Below are 25,458 nucleotides of genomic sequence, written 5' to 3'. Positions count from 1 at the left end.
CGAATTTTTGACTTACTCAACGCAAATAAAGCCAAAAAAAGAATAGAAGTTACGACATATAAGAGTGGAATTGCCAACCCCTTCAAAAGTGAAAACGTAAGGCAAAAGTGTCATGTGGGCTTTAATGGAAACAAGGTAAAAAAACAACAACAAAGAAATCAAGTTTCAAAGAAACCAATTCTTGATGTAAAACATCTGCAGCAATAGTTTAATTTTTTAGTTCTTTAAATTGACCCTTATTTTTATTAATGGTTCATTCCTTTTAGATTTATTCTCTACAAACGCATTGAAAATCAGTCGTTTAAAATTAGCTTTTATTTCAACAATTTATTTTGTATTATAATATCTATTTATGACCCACTTACATCACAAGATAAATAGTGGAGTAAACACTAAAAACAAGAGAAAAATGTGATTCAAAAACGAAAATCAACAATAACATTACAAAAAAAAAAAAAAATGAAAACCGTAAATCACCAATAACAACTAAACAGCAATAACACTAATTAATGAAATTAATAAAACAAACGGTTCAAACCGTGGTGGGGCAACAAACGCCAATACGCTGTTTCCGAAAGCCTTTCGCGTAAACCAGTCAGCTTCTCAGTAATATTCGGAAGGCAAAATTTATTTATTATTTTTTGATTCCTATACCAAAAAGAGGAAGATAGAGAAAATATATGCAAAAAACGGAAATAAGCCACTCGAATATCAATAAATCCTTATTCCTAAAAATAGGATAAAGCCCAGAAAGTTAAGGAACAGAATGATCTGAAAAGGTAGAATAAAGCTTTCCAAGGGCAATACGATAATATTTGCCTTGATTGGCTGCAATTTTAGAGTAACCAATTTGAATCTTTGTTCTAGCTTCCCGGACGGTACGGTCACGAAAAGTTTTAAAATTTTTGGTAAGTGTAATACCCAACCACCGCATCGAATCTACATGAGGGATGGAAAATTTTTTAGAGCTTAGATATTTAGGAGGGGATGGAAAATTGAAAGAAAGATACTAACATTTACCAACGTTAAGGAAAGACCGATTTTAGTAAAAGAATAAGAAACTTTATGAACCGTCTGCGATAGTCTGAGTTTAGGCCGGCTAATTAAAAGAATATCATCAGCATTAACAATGTATGAAATATCAGTTACCCCAACAAAACACACAGAAGAAATATTTTAAAGAATACTAGAAATACAAAATTTAAAAATTATTGGAGATAATACTCCACCCTGCCATACAGCCCGACGAACAGGGACAATAAAAGAAGAAAGGGCACCATTAGTTTTAATTTGAAGATAAGATTTAATATACCAAAACTTAAGAAGATAAATGAGTGAAAGGTTAATGGCGTGATTATAAAGAGAATAAAGACCCTGATTGTGTAAAATACTATCGAGAGCCGTAGAAAGATCAAGGGCACAAATGTGAAGACCATGCCCTTTAGCAGAAGAATCTTTAAGAAGGCATGCCAGAGCATGGTGAGCGTGCTGGCAAAAAATCAAGATTGAAACTTTGGTCTTGTGAAAATCCGGTGGTAACACAACACTTATTTATGGTAGTTTCAGATTATTTTAAAATTAAATTCATTGTGCACCGCAAGTTGTGTTTGTTTTTTACTTCAATTCTTCTTTCATATTCACCCATGTTTATTTTACTATTACATAAGCTAATCTATATAATAGCTTACATAAGCTATTACATTATAGCTTACATAAGCTTACATAAGCTAATATATAGTCATCCTTAGCTTTCAATCCCTACTTCGTGTTTCACAGGAAAATCCTATTTATAATATCATTTTTTATCTGTTGTTCAAATGAAACAGTATTTTTGTTTAATTAATAGTACAAGGGTTTCTTAACAAGCTTTATTAAGAAAATTTATTGAAATTTTGGGGAAAATGCATGTGAAAATGTGTGACTACAATTTTCTACCTAATATCGATGAAGCCTCCGTTCGAAATCGACTATTTGCATAATTTAGGACCCTTACCCCTCGAGCTTCACTGGTTATGCTTCCCAAACTTGTCCCCTTGGATCGAGATCCCAACCTTGGCGGTATGAACCAAATTTTGGAGAAAATTAAAGTTATTTTTGAAACATACACTTGATGTATTTTAATTTTTGACTTTAGTATGGTAAAATAAGCCTCATATTTGTAATCAACCGGCTTAAAAAAACTCTTAAGTAAAGACTTGGTAAAAGTCAAACAATGCTATATATATATATATATATATATATATATATATATATATATATATATATATATATATATATATATATATATATATATTATATATATTAATTTTGGTTATATATATATATATATATATATATATATATATTATATATATACAAAATTTGGTTATATATATATATATATATATATATATATATATATATATATATATATATATATATATATATATATATATATATGCAAGAGAAAAGAAAGCTCAGATCCGCGTTTTTTTAAGTATGCGAAGTTCTTGTTGCGACTCCCGCCGTGGACAAGAAATACGCACCTCGTTAAAACTTTAGAATTGCGGACCCAACGGCAGCTATAATTGAACAAACTAAACGGTACAACGAGAAAGTTTCTTCCCACTCTTAGTACCGTTTGCTACGGCAGTGAATGGCTGTTTATTTAATTTTGTTCGCCCTAGTGCCTCTTCCTTTCTTTTTTCTTTTGTTTATACTCCGTCTGTGTTTGCCTTTTGCTGTACATGGATTACAAATAAATAAAGACTTAATTAAAAATGGGGAAAGCCTTTCCTGTCTCAAATCTAGGATGTGGGACTTTATAATTTTATCCTCGGCTACTTATTTAATTAAGTCCGTCTTTTGTACCTTTTTTTTGACGGGTAATAAATAAACAATATATATATATATATATATATATATATATATATATATATATATATATATATATATATATATATATATATATATATATATATATATATATATATATATATATATATATATATATATATATATATATATATATATATATATATATATATATATATATATATATATATATATATATATATATATATATATATATATATATATATATATATATATATATATATATATATATATATATATATATATATATATATATATATATATATATATATATATATATATATATATATATATATATATATATATATATATATATATATATATATATATATATATATATATATATATATATATATAGTTAATCTGTTTTAATGTTGGATTTCTATATCATTATTATATTTGTAGTCAACAACTTTAAAAATCAACCATAAGGCAAATCATTTTTGGCTTTACGGTCATTTGTGACTAATTTGTGAATGATCTCTGAACAACCAAAAGTAAAATATTGATGTATATATTCATGAATCTGGGGATAAGTAAACTGGGTTTGGTCCCCAGAGTCCTGCTTTAGGGCCTTCGAAGTATACTCCTTAGATGATCCTTGAACGATCGTGAAAGATCTAGGACTTAAAGTTAAAAGACGTGCAACATGTCTGTACTTCCCCATATCTATGCTTTCGATTTTGAACCTGTTGTGGAAAACGTAGGTTATTGATTTTTTTTTTTTTTATAATAAAGTCCATTTTATAGTTTTAGCAAAATTTTTGTAACTAGCTTCCATACCAAGTCTTGCGAATGTCAAGCACCATCTATAAAACATGTTCTAGGTGTGTTTTGGCTTTAAAATTCAGAAACCCTTAGTACCAGCTATGATGAAAATGAACAACCCTGTATGAAAGGTTTTTCCTACTTATTGCGTATTGATTTTGGCTTTTAGTTGGATTAAATAAAAAAACAACAAGTTTTTTTTAACTGAAAGTAAGGAACGACGTTAAAACTTAAAACGAACAGAAATTATTCCGTATATGAAAGGGGCTGTCCCCTCCTCAACGCCTTGCTCTTTACGCTAAATTTTTTATTGTTTAAAAAAATAGAGTTGTGAAAAAGTCAAACTTTAGGGTAAAGAGCGAGGCGTTGAGGGGGGGACAGCCCCTTTCATATACGGCATAATTTCTGTTCGTTTTAAGTTTTAACGTCGTTCCTTACTTTCAGTTAAAAAAACATGTTTTTTTTATTTAATTTTTGGACGTTTTTAAATTAATGCAGGTTTTGATTTTGGCTCACCGTACATCAATAATTAAAAAAAATAGCATATTAATTTTACTTTTATTTGGTTAAATGCCTTTCTCGAAACTTGTTTAATTTTATACGTTTTTATTCGTAATAAATATACGTAACTTACGAATTAACTTACGTAACGAACTTCTATATTCATAGATTTTTAATACGTATATTAGGGGGTTGGCCCCCTAGTCAATACCTTGCTCTTTAAGCTAAAGTTCGAATTTTGTTTCAATTTTATAAAAATAACCTCTTAATCACAAAGGCCGTTAATTAGAATAAATAGTTCTTATGAAAGTACTAAAAAATCTTTGGCTTAAAGAGCGAGGTTTTGATTAGGATGTGAACCCAATCATATACGTAATATTTTCTGTTCGTTTTAAGTTTGGACGTTGTTCCTTACTTTCAGTTGAAAAACTTGTTTTTTAATTTAATTTCTGATCTTTGTCTTTAATAATGCTGGGAAATCCAGCGCCCCCTTCATAGCAATTTCCCTTCCCCCATGAAAACCTTCATGGAAAGATCCTCCCATATAACCCCTGACCCACCCTTCCACCCCCCACCAACCAGAAAAAATCCCCCCTGAAAACGTCTGTAAACTTCCCAATAATCAACACTATATGTTAACATTGGGTAAAGTTCATAACTTTTAGGCCTCCCCCCGGGGACTTTGGGGGATTAGGTCATCCTAAAAGACATAGTTATCATATTTTCGACCATGCTGAACAAAATAACTATCTCAAAATTTTGATCGGGTGACTTTGGGAAAAAAATGAGCGTGGGAGGGGCCTAGTTGCCCTCTATTTTCTTGGTCACTTAAAAAGGGCACTAAAACTTTTAATTTCAGTTCCAATGAACCATCCCAAGATATTCTAGGACCACTGGGTCGATAAAATCATCTCTGGGAAAAAAAACAACAAAAAAAACAAAAAAAAAACAAATAAACACGCATCCGTGATCTTTCTTCTGGCAAAAAATGCAAAATTCCACATTTTTGTAGATAAGTTCTTGAAACCTCTACAGTAGGGTTCTCTTATACGCTGAATATGATGGTGTGATTTCAAGGCTCTATAACTCTTAGGGGGTCTTTCCTCTTTTTTTCTAAAATAAGCCAAATTTTCTCAGGTGCGTAACTTTTGATGGGTATGACTAAACTTGATGAAACGAATATACTTGAAATCAGCACAAAAATCTGATTTTTTTATGTATCTATTGGTATCAAAATCCCGTTTTTAGAGTTTCGGTTACTATTTTGCCAGGTTGCTCCTTACTTACAGTTCGTTACCACGAACTGTTTGAAAACACTATCTTTTGAGTAGCGAAGATCATATCGTAATCAGAGGAAAACACTTTGGACCTTTCTACCGTTTTAAAGTAAATACATACCGAAAATTTTTTAACCATGCCATTTGGGGCAACGGTTGCGCCCAGGGGCACATGAGATGTTGAAGGAGTACAGAAGTGATTTTAGGGGGGGGGGCACGTGCACCGGGCACAGAAATTTTAGAGGCGCAAAATTTCAAATAAATAATCTAACGGTTATAATCATTTTTAAATTTTTGAAATTTCTTTCTTATTAGAATAAAGTAGAGGGCACAGTTGGCAGTAAGTATAAGTATATTGAATCCGAAATTTACATTTTTCGCATATCTTCATCGACATTCCTTGAAAATTAAAGTAATTAGACCGAATTTAAATATCTTTTGTGATAATATATTCAAACCTGTTTGTATTTCTATAAACCTATGGATGTGTTAGAATTAATTGGTCAATGCGGAGATGAAGAGGTCGTCGAAAACGCAAAAATTGCCTATTAAAAATTAGGTACTCCTATGTTAAACACACTCTTTTATATACTGCAATGGAATTCAATCACGAAAAACCCGCTGTCTGATGCTTTATAAATAAGTATTCAGGGGTCTCTCGCTCTGGGGACTATATTTAAACTGTTGTTTTTTTGGGGTTTAGGGGTGGGGGGTAAGGTACCTAGGTTAGGTTAGATTACGTAATAATATATGCTATGTTTTACCCTACCACTCCCTAATGTGCAAATATATAGCCCAAATTTGTTTCTAAACTATTATATATTCATCATATTTTATTTTATTTCATTAGCATTAACCAAACTAGCATTATATAAAAGAGTGCGTTTAACATAGGAGTTCCAAATATTATTAGCAGTTACAGTGTCGGTAGTAGTAAGGCATCTATATATCCGAAACTTACATAGAAACTTACACCTGAGGGTATACACAGTCCGAAACTTACATGGAAACATACACCTGAGGCGAGAGGCACCACGAAACTTACATGTAATTACACATGAATTGCGCAATGAAAAGCCATGCCTGAGACACTACACTCACGCGTGAACATTCTAAAAGTTGGCAAGGTTTTTGTTTTTGATAAGAATTGCATAATGAATGTATCGTTTGACGTGGGCATTTTTTTGAGCCAATCAGAGGTTGTTCAATATACGATAACTTGATTTGTGGTCGGGATTTGAATAAAAGAAATGGTTATGTTATTTGCTTGCATGTATAGGAATTCCCTTGTTATTTGCTTGCATGTATAGGTATTCCCTTGTTATTTGATTGCATGTATAGGAATTCCAATGTTATTTGCTTGCATGTATATGAATTACCTTGTTAGTTTCTTGCAGGACTCGGAAATCGATAGTTATTTTCTTGCGTGTATAGGAATTCCCATGTTATTTGCTTGCATGCATAGGAATTCCGAGGTTTTGTTATTGCATTTATTTTAATTCAATTGTTATTTGATTTGTTGTATTGTTATTACTTTGTTATTTGCTTGCTTGTATAGTAATTCCCATGTTATTTGCTTGCTTGTATAGGAATTCCCTTGTTATTTGCTTGCATGTATAGGAATTCCGAAGTTATTTGCTTGCGTGTATAGGAATTCCCTTGGTATTTGCTTGCTTGTATAGGAATTTCCATGTTATTTGCTTGCATGTACAGGAATTCCCATGTTATTTGCTTGCATGTATAGGAATTCCCATGTTATTTGTTTGCGTGTATAGGAATTCTCATGTTATTTGCTTGCATGTATAGGAATCCCCATGTTATTTGCTTGAATGTATAGGAATTACCTTCTTATTTGCTTGCATGTATAAGAAATCACATGTTATATTATTTCGATTATATGACTTCACATGTACTATTATATAATTGATATTCATTCCCAAGTTCTATGAGTAGTTTTATAGGAATTCACATGTTATTTGCTTACTTGTATAGGAATTCCCTTGTTATTTGCTTCCTTGTATAGGAATTTCTAAGTTATTTGCTTTCATGTATAGGAATTCCCATGTTATTTGCTTGCATGTATAGGAATTCAAATGTTATTTGCTTGCGTGTATAGGAATTTCCATGTTATTTGCTTGCCTGTATAGGAACTCCCATGTTATTTGCTTGGATGTATAGGAATTGCCACGTTATTTTGCTTGCGTGTATAGGAATTCCCTTGTTATTTGATGGCGTGTATAGTAATTCCCTTGCTATTTTCTTGCATGTAGAGTAAGCACCATTTTATGTTCGGTCATGTAGTGGATGGCCCATGTTCTGGGCGGGCGTGTAGTGTAAGCGAGTCGTTATGTGCTTGTATGTTTAGGAATTCCTTAGTTATGTGCTTGCATTTTTATGAATTACCTTGTTATTTTATTGAAGTTATATGACTTCCCAATATTTTTTATTGCGTGTCTAGGAAATCCCATGTTATTTGATTGCTTATATATTAATTAATATTTGATTTTATTGAGTGTTTAGGAATTCCCATGTTATTTGCTTGCTTGTATAGGAATTCCCTGGTTATTTGCTTACATGTATAGGAATTCCCAAGTTATTTGCTTGCTTGTATATGAATTCGCATGTTATTTGCTTGCGTGTATAGGAATTCCCTTGTTATTTGCTTGCGTGTATAGGAATTCCCATGTTATTTGCTTACATGTATAGGAATTCCCATGTTATTTGCTTGCGTGTATAGGAATTCCCATGTTATTTGCTTGCATGTCTGTGTGAGCCTCTTTTGGCTGTTTGTGTCTTTTCGGGCATTGAGTCTCTCTGTTGGATGTGTGCGTCTCTTGTCTCTTTGGACTGTGTGTCTCTTTGAGCTGTTTGAGTCTTTTTGGTCTGTTTGTGTGTCTCTTTGACCTGTTTGAGTCTTTTTGATCTGTTTGTGTCTCTTTGGGCTGTTTGAGTCTTTTTTGGGCTGTGTTTGTCTCTTTGGGCTTCTGTCTCTTTGGGCTGTTTGTGTTTCTTTGGGCTATGTGTATCTCTTTGGGCTGTTTGTCATTTTGGTCTGTGTGTCTTTCTTTTTGAAGTTTTTGTCTCTTAGGGGTCGTGTATGCCTCTTTGGGCTATTTGTGTCTCTTTGGGACGTTTGAATCTTTTTATGTTTTTGGGTATTGTTGGGCGTGTTTTTTTTTTTTTTGTCGTGTGTGTTTTCTTTTTGCGTTTTTCGTCGCGTTTGGGGTTGTGGCTAGTTTGTGTGTTTTAGTCTTTTTGATCTGTTTGTGTCTCTTTGAGCTGTTTGAGTCTTTTTTGGGCTGTGTTTGTCTCTTTGGGCATCTGTCTCTTTGGACTGTTTGTGTTTATCTGGGCTTTGTTTGTCTCTTTGGGCTGTTTGAGTCATTTTGGTCTGTGTGTGTGTGTGTCTCCTTAGGCTGTATGTCTCTATGGGCAGTTTGAATCTTTTTGGTCTGTGTGTGTTTCTTTTTGCTGTTTGTGTCTCTTAGAGGTCATGTGTGTCTCTTTTGGCAATGTATGTCTCTTTGGAGGGTTTGAATCTTTTTGGTATGTATGTCTCTGTATGGGTGTTTTTTTGTCTCTTTGAGCCGTGTGTGTGTCTTTTTGGGCTTTGTGTATCTCTTCGGTCTTTGTTTTCTATCTCTTTAGCCTGTGTGTGTCTCTTTGGGCAGTGTGTGTCTCTTTAGGCTGTATATCTCTTTGGGCAGTTTGAATCTTTATGGTCTGTGTGTGCCTCTTTTGGCTGTATGTGTCGTTTTGGGCTTTGTGTCTCTCTGTTGGATGTGTGCTTCTCTTTGGGCCGTGTACGTTTCTTTGAGGTGTATGTGTCTCTTTGGGCTGTGGGTGTCTCTTTGTGTTGTGTGTGTCTCTTTAGGGTGTGTGTGTCTCGTTGGACTGTGTGTCTTTTTGGGGTGTCTGAGTCTTTTTGGTCTATGTTTGTCTCTTTGGGCTGTTTGTGTCTCTTTGAGCTGTGTATGTTTCTTTGGGCCTTGTGTGTCTCTTTGAGCTATGTGTCAATACGTTTAAGCAATAAATATCTTTAAGCTTAACCCGTCTTTATTCTTTAGAATAGTTCTATTGTAAGCATGTAACAAACTCGTTCCTGAAGTCACCTCTTGGATACACAATGCAGAAACTTCACTTAAGAAACTATGAAAAAATTGTAAGTAAGTAACAAATTCTTTCTTGAGGTCACCTCTTGGATACACAATACAGAAATTTCATTAAATAAATTATGAAAAAATTGTAAGTAAATAGCAAATTCTTTCTTGAATTCACCAGCTGGATAAACAAAAAGACATTTCCTTCAAGAAATTATGACAAAATTCTAAGTAAGTAACAAACTCTTTCATGAAGTTACCTCATGGATACACAATGCAGAAATTTCATTTAAGAAATTATGAAAAAATTTTAAGCAAGTAACAAACTCTTTCATGAAGTCCCCTCGTGGATATGAAAAAATTGTTAGTAAGTATAAAATTCTTTTTTGAATTCACCTGCTTGATAAACAAAAAAAGACATTTCGTTCAAGAAACTATGACAAAATTCAAAGTAAGTAACAAACTCTCTATTGTTTTCATGACTTAGATACATGATGTAGAAATTAAATTCAAGAAATTATGAAAAAATTCTCAGTCTAAGTAGCAAATTCTTTCTTGAATTTACCTGTTGGATAAAAAAAAAGACATTTCGTTCAAGAAATTATGACAAAATTCTAATTAAGTAACAAACTCTTTATTGTTTTCGCGAGTTAAATAAACGATGTAGAAATTAATTTCCAGAAATTATGAAAAAATTCACAGTAAGTAACAATTTCTTTCTTGAAGTCAACTCGTAAGTAACAATTTCATTTATGAAGTCAACTCTTGGATACACAATACGGGAATTTCATTCAAGAAACTATTAAAAAATTGTAACTAAGTAGGAAATTCTTTCTTGAATTCATTTGTTGAATAAACAAAAAGACATTTCATTCAAGAAATTATGACAAAATTCTAAGTAAGTAACAAACTCTTTATTGTTTTCTCGAGTTAGATATACGATGTAGAAATTAAATTCAAGAAATTATGAAAAAATTCTCAGTCTAAGTAGCAAATTCTTTTTTGAATTCACCTGTTGGATAAACAAAAAGACATTTCGTTCAAGAAATTATGACAAAATTCTAAGTAAGTAACAAACTCTTTATTGTTTTCACGAGTTAGATAAACGATGTAGAAATTAATTTCAAGAAATTATGAAAAATTCTCAGTAAGTAACCATTTCTTTCTTGAAGTCAACTCTTGGATACACAGTACGAAAATTTCATTCAAGAAATTATGAAAATATTTGTAAGTAAGTAACAAACTCTTTATTGATTCCACCTCTTGGATATACAGTACAGATACTTCATTCAAGAAATTATGAAAAAATCGCAAGTAAGTAACTTTTTTCTCTTTATCACAAACAATTTTCACTTAGCTACATGATGCAGAAATTTAATTCAAGAAATTATGAAAAAATTCTCAGTAAGTAACAATTTCTTTCTTGAAGTCAACTCTTAGATACACAATACGGGAATTTCATTAAAGAAATTATGAAAAAATTGTAACTAAGTGGAAAATTCTTTCTTGAATTCACTTGTTGAATAAACAAAAAGACATTTCATTCAAGAAATTATGACAAAATTCTAAGTAAGTAAAAAACTCTTTATTGTTTTCACGAGTTAGATATACGATGTAGAAATTAAATTCAAGAAATTATGAAAAAATTCTCAGTCTAAGTAGCAAATTCTTTCTTGAATTCACCTGTTGGATAAACAAAAAGACATTTTTTTCAAGAAATTATGACAAAATTCTAAGTAAGTAAAAAACTCTTTATTGTTTTCACGAGTTAGATATACGATGTAGAAATTAAATTAAAGAAATTATTAAAAAATTATAAGTAAGTAACAAACTCTTTATGGTTTTCACGAGTTAGATAAACGTTGTAGAAATTAATTTCAAGAAATTATGAAAAAATTCTCAGTAAGTAACCATTTCTTTCTTGAAGTCAACTCTTGGATACACAGTACGGAAATTTCATTCAAGAAATTATGAAAATATCTTTAAGTAAGTAACAAACTCTTTATTGATTCCACCTCTTGGATATACAGTACAGATACTTCATTCAAGAAATTATGAAAAAATCGCAAGTAAGTAACTTTTTTCTCTTTATCACAAACAATTTTCACTTAGCTACATGATGCAGAAATTTAATTCAAGAAATTATGAAAAAATTCTCAGTAAGTAACAATTTCATTCTTGAAGTCAACTCTTAGATACACAATACGGGAATTTCATTCAAGAAATTATGAATAAATTGTAACTAAGTAGCAAATTCTTTCTTGAATTCACTTGTTGAATAAACAAAAAGACATTCCATTCAAGAAATTATGATAAAATTCTAAATAATTAACAAACTCTTTATTGTTTTCACGAGTTAGATATACGATGTAGAAATTAAATTCAAGAAATTATGAAAAAATTCTCAGTCTAAATAGCAAATTCTTTCTTAAATTCACCTGTTGGATAAACAAAAAGACATTTCGTTCAAGAGATTATGACAAAATTCTAAGTAAGTAACAAACTCTTTATTGTTTTCACGAGTTAGATAAACGATGTAGAAATTAATTTCAAGAAATTATGAAAAAATTCTCAGTAAGTAACCATTTCTTTCTTGAAGTCAACTCTTGGATACACACTACGGAAATTTCATTCAAGAAATTATGAAAATATTTGTAAGTAACAAACTCTTTATTGATTCCAACTCTTGGATATACAGCAAACATACTTCATTCAAGAAATTATAAAAAAATCGCAAGTAAGTAACTTTTTTTCTCTTTATCAAAAACAATTTTCACTTAGCTACATGATGTAGAAATTTAATTCAATAAATTATTAAAAAATTCTGAGTAAGTAACAATTTCTTTCTTGAAGTCAACTCTTAGATAGACAATACGGAAATTTCATTCAAGAAATTATGAAAGTCTTTGTAGGTAAGTAAGTAACAATCTCTTTATTGATTTCACCTCTTGAATATACAGTACAGATACTTCATTCAAGAAACGTGATTAAACACGTTTTGAAACTACATGCTATTTGCACGCCTTTCCTTGGCACCTTTCCAAATGAGGGGGGATTCCCCACTGCTTCCCACACATTGCAAAAAGTGAGCAGTACGAAAACTCCACGTTTTCAACCAGACTGGTTTTTTAGACAACACACCCACAGAGATGACACACACACATAGAGACGAGAAACGCACAGACACGACACACAAACAGAGTCATAGTGAGAGAGATATCCAAAAGTTGGGTTGATCTAGGTTCACTTAGAGTGGCGCGCCACTCTAAGTGAACCTAGATCAACCCAACTTTTGGATATCTCTCTCACTATGACTCTGTTTGTGTGTCGTGTCTGTGCTTGTCTCGTCTCTATGTGTGTGTGTCATCTCTGTGGGTGTGTTGTCTAAAAAAACCAGTCTGGTTGAAAGCGTGGAGTTTTCGTACTGCTCACTTTTTGCAATGTGTAGGAAGCAGTGGGGAATCCCTGCTCATTTGGAAAGGTGCCAAGGAAAGGCGTGCAAATAGCATGTAGTTTCAAAACGTGTTTAATCACGTTTCTTGAATGAAGTATCTGTACTGTATATTCAAGAGGTGAAATCAATAAAGAGATTGTTACTTACTTACTTACAAATACTTTCATAATTTCTTGAATGAAATTTCTGTATTGTCTATCTAAGAGTTGACTTCAAGAAAGAAATTGTTACTGACTGAGAATTTTTTCATAATTTCTTGAATTAAATTTCTACATCATGTAGCTAAGTGAAAATTGTTTTTGATAAAGAGAAATAAAGTTACTTACTTGCGATTTTTTCATAATTTCTTGAATGAAGTATCTGTACTGTATATCCAAGAGGTGGAATCAATAAAGAATTTGTTACTTACAAATATTTTCATAATTTCTTGAATGAAATTTCCGTACTGTGTATCCAAGAGTTGACTTCAAGAAAGAAATGGTTACTTACTGAGAATTTTTTCATAATTTCTTGAAATTAATTTCTACATCGTTTATCTAACTCGTGAAAACAATAAAGAGTTTGTTACTTACTTAGAATTTGGTCATAATCTCTTGAACGAAATGTCTTTTTGTTTATCCAACAGGTGAATTCAAGAAAGAATTTGCTACTTAGACTGAGAATTTTTTAATTATTTCTTTAATTTAATTTCTAAATAGTATATCTAAATAGTGAAAACAATAAATATTTTGTTAATTAATTATAATTTTTTAATAATTTATTGTATTAAATTTCTTTTTTTTTATTAAACAAGAGAATTAAAGAAAGAATTTGCTACTTAGTTACAATTTTTTCATAATTTCTTCAATGAAATTCCCGTATTGTGTATCTAAGAGTTGACTTCAAGAATGAAATTGTTACTTACTGAGAATTTTTTCCTAATTTCTTGAATTAAATTTCTGCATCATGTAGCTAAGTGAAAATTGTTTGTGATAAAGAGAAAAAAGTTACTTACTTGCGATTTTTTCATAATTTCTTGAATGAAGTATCTGTACTGTATATCCAAGAGGTGGAATCAATAAAGAGTTTGTTACTTACTTAAAAATATTTTCATAATTTCTTGAATGAAATTTCCGTACTGTTTATCCAAGAGTTGGCTCCAAGAAAGAAATGGTTACTTACTGAGAATTTTTTCATAATTTCTTGAAATTAATTTCTACAACGTTTATCTAACTCGTGAAAACCATAAAGAGTTTGTTACTTACTTAGAATTTTTTCATAATTTCTTTAATTTAATTTCTACATCGTATATCTAACTCGTGAAAACCATAAAGAGTTTGTTACTTACTTAGAATTTTGTCATAATTTCTTGAACGAAATGTCTTTTTGTTTATCCAACAGGTGAATTCAAGAAAGAATTTGCTACTTAAACTGAGAATTTTTTCATAATTTCTTGAATTTAATTTCTACATCGTATATCTAACTCGTGAAAACAATAAAGAGTTTGTTACTTAATTAGAATTTTGTCAAAATTTCTTGAATGAAATGTCTTTTTGTTTATTCAACAAGTGAATTCAAGAAAGAATTTGCAACTTAGTTACAATTTTTTCATAATTTCTTGAATGAAATTCCCGTATTGTGTATCTAAGAGTTGACTTCAAGAAAGAAATTGTTACTTACTGAGAATTTTTTCATAATTTCTTGAATTAAATTTCGGCATCATGTAGCTAAGTGAAAATTGTTTGTGATAAAGAGAAAAAAAGTTACTTTCTTGCGATTTTTTCATAATTTCTTGAATGAAGTATCTGTACTGTATATCCAAGAGGTGGAATCAACAAAGAGTTTGTTACTTACTTACAAATATTTTCATAATTTCTTGAATGAAATTTCCGTACCGTGTATCCAAGAGTTGACTTCAAGAAAGAAATGGTTACTTACTGAGAATTTTTCATAATTTCTTGAAATTAATTTCTACATCGTTTATCTAACTCGTGAAAACAATAAAGAGTTTGTTACTTACTTAGAATTTTGTCATAATTTATTGAAAGAAATGTCTTTTTTGATGATCCAACAGGTGAATTCAAGAAAGAATTTGCTACTTAGACTGAGAATTTTTTCATAATTTCTTGAATTTAATTTCTACATCGTTTATCTAACTCGTGAAAACAATAAAGAGTTTGTTACTTACTTAGAATTTTGTCATAATTTCTTGAATGGAATGTCTTTTTGTTTATTCAACAAGTGAATTCAAGAAAGAATTTGCTACTTAGTTACAATTTTTTCATAATTTCTTGAATGAAATTCCCGTATTGTGTATCTAAGAGTTGACTTCAAGAAAGAAATTGTTACTTACGAGTTGACTTCAAGAAAGAAATAGTTACTTACTGAGAATTTTTTCATAATTTCTTGAAATTAATTTCTACATCGTTTATCTAACTCGCAAAAACAATAAAGAGTGTGTTACTTACTTAGAATTTTGTCATAATTTCTTGAACGAAATGTCTTTTTGTTTATCCAACAGGTGAATTCAAGAAAGAATTTGCTACTTAGACTGAGAATTTTTTCATAATTTCTTGAATTTAATTTCTACATCGTGTATCTAAGTCATGAAAACAATAGAGAGTTTGTTACTTACTTTGAATTTTGTCATAGTTTCTTGAACGAAATGTCTTTTTTTGTTTATCAAGCAGGTGAATTCAAAAAAGAATTTGCTACTTACTAACAATTTTTTCATATCCACGAGGTGACTTCATGAAAGAGTTTGTTACTTGCTTAAAATTTTTTCATAATTTCTTAAATGAAATTTCTGCATTGTGTATCCATGAGGTAACTTCATGAAAGAGTTTGTTACTTACTTAGAATTTTGTCATAATTTCTTGAACGAAATGTCTTTTTGTTTATCCAGCTGGTGAATTCAAGAAAGAATTTGCTATTTACTTACAATTTTTTCATAATTTCTTTAATGAAATTTCTGTATTGTGTATTCAAGAGGTTACCTCAAGAAAGAATTTGTTACTTACTTACAATTTTTTCATAGTTTCTTAAATGAAGTTTCTGCATTGTGTATCCAAGAGGTGACTTCAGGAACGAGTTTGTTACATGCTTACAATAGAACTATTCTAAAGAATAAAGACTGGTTAAGCTTAAAGATATTTATTGCTTAAACATATTGACACATAGCTCAAAGAGACACACAAGGCCCAGAGAAACATACACAGCTCAAAGAGACACAAACAGCCCAAAGAGACAAACATAGACCAAAAAGACTCAGACACCCCAAAAAGACACACAGTCCAACGAGACACACACACCCTAAAGAGACACACACATCACAAAGAGACACCCACAGCCCAAAGAGACACATACAGCTCAAAGAGACGTACACGGCCCAAAGAGAAGCACACATCCAACAGAGAGACACAAAGCCCAAACCGACACACACAGCCACAAGAATCAAACACAGAAATTCCGGAGTAAATCTACAAATAGATATATCCGTAATAAGTATAAAAAAACTGCAAAAAGAGACACACACAGGCTAAGTAAACATACAAACAGACTAAAGTGACCAACCCAGTCCAAAGCGACATACACACAGACCTAAGAGACAAAAAACGCCCATACAGACCCAGACAGACTAAAAAGATTCACACCCTCAACATAAACACACAGTCACAAAAGATAAACATCAGGCCTCTAATAGACAAAAACACAAAAATGAAACACTCACAGCCCAAACAGATTCAAACTGGAAAAAGAGAGAGAAAGACTAAGGAGACACACACACACACAGACAAAATAGATTCACACAGCACAAACAGACAAACATAGCCCAAAGAAACACACACAGCCCAAAGAGACAGACGCCCAAAGAGACAAACGCAGCTCAAAAAAGACTCAAACAGTTCAAATAGACAAAAACAGATAAAAAAGACTCAAACAGTCCAACGAGACGAACAGCCCAAATACACGAAAAAACCCCAAAGAAACAAAACCATACCAAAAAAAAAAAAAACCGCCCATACAGACACATACAGACCAAAATATTAAAATCCCACAAAGAGACACACATATCACAAATCTTAATACTAGACCAATAAGATAAAAAAAATGAATAAATATATATAAACAGAACATAATGACTCAAACATCCCAAAGAGACACACATAGCCCAAAGAAACACAAACAGCCCAAAGAGACAGAAGCCCAAAGAGACAAACAAAGTCCAAAAAAGACTCAAACAGCCCAAAGAGACACAAACAGATCAAAAAGACTCAAACAGCTCAAAGAGACACCCAAACAGACCAAAAAGACTCAAACAGCTCAAAGAGACACACAGCCCAAAGAGACAAGAGACGCACACATCCAACAGAGAGACAAACTGCCCGAAAAGACACAAACAGCCAAAAGAGGCTCACACAGACATGCAAGCAAATAACATGGGAATTCCTATATACGCAAGCAAATAACATGGGAATTCCTATACACGCAAGCAAAATAACGTGGAAATACATATACAAGCAAGCAAATAACATGGGAGTTCCTATACATGCAAGCAAAGAACATGGGTATTCCTATACACGCAAGCAAATAACATGGGAATTCCTATACATGCAAGCAAATAACAGGGGAATTCCTATACAAGCAAGCAAATAACATCGGAATTCCTATACAAGCAAGCAAATAACAAGAGAATTCCTATACACGCAAGCAAATAACATGGGAATTCCTATACAAGCAAGCAAATAACAAGAGAATTCCTATACACGCAAGCAAATAACTTGGGAATTCCTATACATGAAAGCAAATAACAAGGGAATTCCTATACACGCAAGCAAATAACATGGGAATTCCTATACACGCAAGCAAATAACATAGGAATTACTATACAAGCAAGCAAATAACATGTGAATTCCTATTCATGCCAGCAAATAACCAGGGAATTCCTAGACAAGCAATCAATTAACATTCTAAGTCCTATAGATGCAATAAAATAAGCATGTAATTCCTATACACTCAAGCAAATAACAAGGGAATTCATATACATGCAAGCAAATAACTTAGGAATTCCTATACATGCAAGCAAATAACATGGGAATTCCTATACACGCACGAACATAACATGGGAATTCCTATACACGCAAGCAAATAACATGGGAATTCCTATACACGCAAGCAAAATAACGTGGAAATGCCTATACATGCAAGAAAATAACATGGGAGTTCATATACATGCAAGCAAATAACATGGGAATTCCTATACACGCAAACAAATAACATGGGAATTCCTATACATGCAAGCAAATAACAAGGGAATTCCTATACACGCAAGCAAATAACATGGAAATTCCTATACATGCAAGCAAATAACATGGGAATTCCTATACACGCAAGCAAATAACTTGGCAATTCCTATACATGCAAGCAAATAACAAGGGAATTCCTATACACGCAAGCAAATAACATGGGAATTCCTATACACGCAAGCAAATAACATAGGAATTCCTATACATGCAAGCAAATAACATGGGAATTCCTATACATGCAAGCAAATAACAAGGGAATTCCTATGCATGCAAGCAAATAACATGGGAATTCCTATACACGCAAACAAATAACATGGGAATTCCTATATATGCAAGCAAATAACATGGGAATTCCTATACACGCAAGCAAATAACATGGGAATTCCTGTACATGCAAGCAAATAACAAGGGAATTCCTATACACGCAAGCAAATAACTTGGGAATTCCTATACATGCAAGGAAATAACAAGGGAATTCCTATACACGCAAGCAAATAACATTGGAATTCCTATACACGCAAGCAAATAACATAGGAATTCCTATACACGCAAGCAAATAACATGGGAATTCCTATACATGCAAGCAAATAACAAGGGAATTCCTATGCATGCAAGCAAATAACATGGGAATTCCTATACACGCAATCAAATAACAAGGGAAGTCCTATACATGCAATCAAATAACATGGGAATTCCTATACACGCAAGCAGATAACATGGGAATTCCTATACATTCAAGCAAATATCAAGGGAATATCTATACATGCAAGCAAATAGCATGGAAATTCCTATACACGCAAGCAAATAACATAACTATTCCTTTTATTCAAACCACAACCACATATCAAATTATCGTATGTTGAACACCCACAGATTGGCTCCTAAAAAATGTCTATGTCAAACGGTACATTTATTATGTAATTCTTATCAAAAGCAAAATGCTTGCCAACTTTTAAAATATTCACGCGTAAGTTTAATGTCTCTGCCATGGCTTTTCCTTGCGTAATTCATGTGTAATTACATGCAAGTTTCGTGGTGCCTATCGCCTCAGGTGTATGTTTCCATGTAAGTTTCGGACTGTGTATACCCTCAGGTGTAAGTTTCTATGTAAGTTTCGGATATATAGATGCCTTACTACTGTCGGTGGCCAGTAATGAGCAGTTGTTTAGTAAAACTTAAATTATTGTTAACGTACCTCAGATCAAATATGGGCCAGGAGCGACTAAAAGATAAAGATTTAATTAGCATAGAATGCGAAGAATTAAAGTCAGTCAATTGGAACGAGATAATTAGTAATTTTGCAGAGGCTAAAGTAAAACTTTTAGCAGTAAATTTTTGAATGAAAGAAAGTTTTGTTAATAAATACAAGTTTTGTTAAAATTAGCCCTGAACATTTTTGTGAGACAGGGAGGGAGGGGGACTAATCAATGTTTTTCCCCAGGCGGAAGAGAGGCCAGAACTGCCACTAAACGAGTGGCAGGCTCCTCGCCAATCTCTTTTGGTCCTTAATAGTACTATAATTCTAATTTACGATTAAGTGAGCCCTTCCCCAAGATCACTTTATCAAATAAACGTTACCCCCAGTCAATACGATCTTCACTTTAGTTCTATCTGAAATTACTTGAAATCACACGTAGATTTTAACTTATACTTAGTTTATATATTTATTCTACTTCTATGAACTTTTTGATCTACTTTCTGTAATTACTCTGCTTATTCTTAAAAATAGTAATTCAATAGAATCCTGATAAATTATTCTAAATTTTTTAATTTTTTTTCTTTATCCCCTACCTTAGAGTGAAAACTGTTTTTTTTTAGGAATTCGGGCGTTCCCAATATAATTTCAAAGTTAGACAGGAGGTATAGGAAACTCAAAGGCATGTCTAATAAATGTGTAACCCCACATTGGTTACAATGTAACTCAGCCCCGTTTAACCCAACCCTCGTTCCACTCAGCCCCCATGACGCTCAACGCCCATTCAACTCAACCCTCTTTCAAATTAACCCCTGTACAAGTCAACTGTCATTTAAGTCAATCCTATTTGACTCAACTCTCATCCGACTCAACCCTGTTTAGCTCAACCCATTAGACTCAACCCTCATGTAGCTCAGCTCCCATCCAACTAAACCCCAATTCAATTAAACTCCTGCAACTGGTTAAATGTGGTTGAATGGGGTTTAAATTTACTGTGGTTGACCACATTGAAAGTAAAGATGTTAATAAAATGAAAGTAGTACCGCTGGCTTTCTTATTTTATACTATTTCCAAATATAATAGTTGGTTTTTAGACGATGTAACCCTCCCCTAATGGTCCCAGGTATGGGCGTATAAAGAAAGCTAAAAAAAACATTAAAATAATAAAATCCTTTCTTTATGACTGCAGCATGTTTCTATTAATCTGATTTTTGTGTTTTCCATCATTGTTATAAACATTTTAAAATCATTTCGAATAATATTTATATCCAACAATTGCATTCAAGTCTCTTGGCGGAACACTTTTCATCGGGCCAAGAATTCGACAAAACCGGTTAAACAATAAGACTTGACGTATCATGATATCAAACAGTTCGTGGTAACCAAAGTATAATCATCTACGTAACAAGTACTGACAAAACTCTCCAAAAGTGACCCCGCGTACCTCAGCGCCTCTAGACGCAAAGTGCTGTACTACTTAATCGCTCCGAGCCAATAAATTAAATTTAATACAGCTTTTACGGGACAAGTATAATCACCTACGGAACTTAGACTATTATCCACCAGGTTCGCATAGGTATGGAATCGTCTCCGGAGACGCGGTCAAACGGCCACTTTTTTTGTGTGGAGAGGATAGGTTTTGTCAGTACTTGTTGTATGTGTTTATACTTTGGTGGTAACGAACTACAAGTAAGGAGCGACCCGGCTCAATGGTAACCGAAACTCTAGACAACGGGATTTGGATATCAATAGATACATCAAAAGAATCAGATTTGAATGCTGATTTCAAATACCAAAAGTTACGCGCCTGAGAAAACCCATCAAAGTTACGCGCCTGAGAAATTTTTTTCCCAAAGTCACCCGATCAAAACTTTGAGATATCCATTTTGTTCAGCATGGTCGAAAATATTATAACTATGTCTTTTAGAATGACTTAGCCTAATCCCCCGAAGTCCTCGGGGGAAGGGCTGAAAGTTATGAACTTTACCCAATGTTAACATATAGTATTGGTTATTGGGAAGTACACAGATGTTTTCAGGGGGAATTTTTTCTGGTAGTGGGGGAGGGTGTCGGGGGTTATATGGGAGGATCTTTCCATGAAGGAAGTTCTCATGGGGGAAGGGACATTGCTATGAAGGGGACGCGGGATTTCCCAGCATTATTTAAAAAAAAGATCAGAAATTAAATAAAAAAAAAGTTTTTCAACTGAAAGTAAGCAGCAACATCAAAACTTAAAAAGAACCGGAAATATTACGTAGCCTATATAATTGGGTTCACCCCCTAGTCAATACCTCGCTCTTTAAGCCAAAGATTTTTTAGTACTTTCATAAGCGCTATTTATTCTAATTAACGGCCTTTGTGATTAAGCGGTCATTTTTAAAGAATTGGAACAAAATTCGAACTTTACATTAAAGAGCAAGGTATTGACTAGGTGGTGAACCCCCTAATATACGTATTAAAAATATATGAATATAGAAGTTCGTTACGTAAGTTAATTCGTAAGTTACGTATATTTATTACTAATAAAAACGCTCGTAAATAAAATTAAACAAGTTTCGAGAAAGCCATTTAACCAAATAAAAGTAAAATTAATATTCAAATTTTGTTTTAATTATTCATGTACGGTGGGCCAAAATCAAAACCTGCATTAATTGAAAAAACGTTCAAAAATTAAATAAAAAAAAAAGTTTTTTTTAATTGAAAGTAAGGAACGACGCTAAAACTTAAAACGAACAGAAATTATTCCGTATATGAAAGGGGCTGGCCCCTCCTCAACGCCTCGCTCTTTACGCTAAAGTTTGACTTTCTCACAACTCTATTAAAAAAAAAAAAACTTTAGCGTAAAGAGCGAGGCGTTGAGGAGGGGACAGCCCCTTTCATATACGAAATAATTTCTGTTCGTTTTAAGTTTTAACGTCGTTCCTTACTTTCAGTTTAAAAAAACTTGTTTTTTTTTATTTAATTTAAAAAACGGAGAATTATATTACTCAGGCCATATCTGATACCGTCAGTGGAGTGGGCGCATTTTCATAAAAGTGATTACGATGTTTTGAAAGAATACAAAATAAGAAAATAATTTTACTACTTTTGTTTTATTAGCTTGCTTCTTTTAAATAGGGTCAACAATAGAAAATCTACTGAATGCGATAGAATTGAATGGTATTCAGTTGCATTAGGGTTGATTTGAACAGGGGTTGATTTTCAGGGGGTTGAATAGAATGGGAACTGAGTTGCAAGGGGTTGAGTTAAATAGTGGTTGAACTCGATTGAGGTTGGAATGTACAGGGGTTGAGTTGAATACGGTTTAGGTGAATGGGGGTTGAGTTATTTCAGGGTTAAGTTAAACGGGGTTTGAGTTTAATGAGGGTTTAGTTGAACTAGTATTGAGTTAAATAGGTTGTGGCGAAAAGGGATGAACTTAGCAAGGGTTGAACTACACGCATACCCCCACACCATCTTCTGACTTGTTTTTTTGCATTGATTTATCCTGTTTATTGCCATTTCTTCTTTTTTATTGATCCTTGGAGTTTTGTATGCGTATGCGTGCTTTTTGTATGCGTGGGCCATTTATAAACAAATGAATTAATTAATTATGAATTTTAGAAAATGAAGTTAATTTTACTTTTCAATTAGCGGTCCTTGATGAATCGGCTCCTACATCATGTGATTTTGAAACTGATTTTTGCTCATGGACTCAGGATACTGGACATAATATAGACTGGGAGAGGCAACAGTTCTCAACACCATCTGGTCATATCGGTACAGGACCAAGTTTTGATCATACTTTTGGTGAAGGCCACGCAGGTATTATTAATGGATTTTTGTCATTGTTATCAGGAACAAAGCCACCATAATAATTCAAGGTAATCCACGGACGAAGGTGCCAAGTAAAAAAAAAATGAGAGTGATTTCTAACCTAAAATTAATAGTTTAGACAATTTCAGTAGAACTTCGTTTTTTCTAGTCAAACTTTGACAAAACCTGAATAGGGAGTGGTAAGGGGCTATTTTGGCCAAATCCCTGACTGAATGCCGAAATGTTCCTTCCATGGACAATCCCCCATAATTTTCCCTTGACCCCCCCTGACAAATTCCTTCCATATGCAAAACTAACCAGCCAAGGTTTTTTTTTCCTTCACTTAATTTCTGTTAAGATTGAATATTGACTTACCAAAGGTTGAATTTTCCCTCTGGTAGATGCACAACTCCTTTCAAGAATTTAATGTTTAGCCTTTTTCCATCTGTGCACCTTTAAACAGGTCGTGGTCGAACTGTAAGTAAGAAGCGACCCGGCTCAATAGTAACCGAAACTCTAAAAAACGGTATTTGGTACCAATAGATACATCGAAAGAATCAGATTTTTATGCTGATTTCAAATATATTGTTTCACCAAGTTTAGTCTTACCCATTAAAAGTAACACGCCTGAAAAAATTTGCCTTATTCTCGAAAAAAGGGGAAAATGCCTCAGTGGTTTTGGAAGATGTATTGGGATAATATCGATATATCACTATATCAAAGTGTTTTGGATTCTATGCTGTCTAAAATAAAAATTCCTTTTCACCTTCTTTCTACAACGCTGAATGGCAACAGCCTTGATTTAGATTGTCATCTTACTGAGATTGTTCATTCGTTTAAAGTATCCGCCTCAGCGGCAGTACCATCTGAGAGAATTAGGATTGGTACACGGAAAAGGGCTGGAGCGATGACCAAGAGCTAGAACTCGTAAACAACCGTCACAAGTTTTGGTTTAAGATGTGGGGGAGGGGGATTGTGATCGCCCCAGATCTGGTTTAAGTTTTAGGATCCTCAAATCGACGAAAACAGAGTACCGGAAAGCTTTACAGGTCTCCAAAAGAAGGCAAGTATCTATTCTGTCTCGTGATATCCGAAATCATCCGCAGATACTATGGAACAAAGTATCAAAGTTCACTCCATCGTCATTTTCGTGTTCTAACCCTATTGATGTAACTTCCTGGGAAAAACACTTCTCCTCGTTATTTTCTGATAGGCCCCCACCACTGGACACCACTTTTCGGCAGATTCTCTTGCACCATTTTTCTCAACTAGATCATAGCCGAAATCTTGTTTCTATCACGCCATCGTCAGTTCTTACGCTAATTAGTCTCCTTAAAAAAAGCGAAGCTCCTGGTGCTGACGGACTCCAATCAGAACATTTTATTTATGTTACCGCGAAACTAGTTGAGCATATGGCGCTAATTTTCCAAGCTTGTATTGCGCCGCAATTCGTACCGACTGCACCATGTGAGGGCGTTGTGACGTGTGTCCCAAAAATTAATAAGGACCTTCAATCTTGTGACTCTTATCGTCCAATTACAGTTTGTTCAGTTATTGCAAAATTATTTGAAACGATTCTTCTTTTAAAGATTTCGAATAGGTGTGACCATGGAGATCATCAGTTTGGTTTTCGTGAGGGTCTTGGTGTTATGAATGCACATGCAGTTTTCGTGTCTATTTTGGAGAGGTATGAGACAATGAAGAAACCTTTATATGTTTGTGCAATAGATATTTCTAAAGCATTTGATTCGATCCCACTCTCCCAAGCTGTTTTAGCACTTTTGAGGAGTGGGATAAACCCATTCATTTGTGCCTCCCTGTTGCAATGGTACCAAAACTATTCCATACGTGTCCACGTGCAAAACCTTTATAGCAACCCAATTTCCGTGCGTCTTGGAGCAAAACAGGGCTCAGTGTTGAATCCTGCAATATTTAACAATGCCATCCGCTGCGCAATCCGCAGAATACCGCATTTTCTTATCGAGCCATCCATTGACGCAAGTCACCTTTCACACGCAGATGATTCCTCTGCTGTCTGATAATTTGCAATCACTCCATGCCGTTGTGAACAGCCTTTATGCCGGGTTGTCTGACACCGGGCTGTCAGTCGCTACTGCTATAACTAAATATCTCGTTTTTAGTTTTAATCACCCACCCGATTCAAAATTCAGGTTGGCTCTTATTCAATATATGCCACTTCTTCACTTAA

At 33.2% G+C, this 25,458-nt stretch overlaps 1 protein-coding gene across 2 annotated transcripts in view; it reads left to right on the top strand.

Annotated features, from left to right (window-relative positions):
• LOC148946802 (uncharacterized) overlaps positions 1-25,458 on the top strand; it is a 226,332-nt gene that overhangs the window by 8,226 nt on the left and 192,648 nt on the right. For both annotated transcript variants that reach the window (XM_089097151.1, XM_089097152.1), the window contains exon 4: positions 23,088-23,258. In XM_089097151.1, coding sequence (XP_088953277.1) covers positions 23,088-23,258 — 171 coding nt within the window. The remainder of the gene's footprint in view (positions 1-23,087; positions 23,259-25,458) is intronic.

The sequence above is a fragment of the Artemia sp. Qi Xiang Cuo genome, chromosome 11 (genome assembly GCF_049724085.1).
Source record: "Artemia sp. Qi Xiang Cuo chromosome 11, ASM4972408v1, whole genome shotgun sequence".
Classification (NCBI taxonomy): domain Eukaryota; kingdom Metazoa; phylum Arthropoda; class Branchiopoda; order Anostraca; family Artemiidae; genus Artemia; species Artemia sp. Qi Xiang Cuo.
The sequence above is the reverse complement of the archived record's forward strand: the minus strand, read 5'-3'. Positions and strand labels throughout refer to the sequence as shown.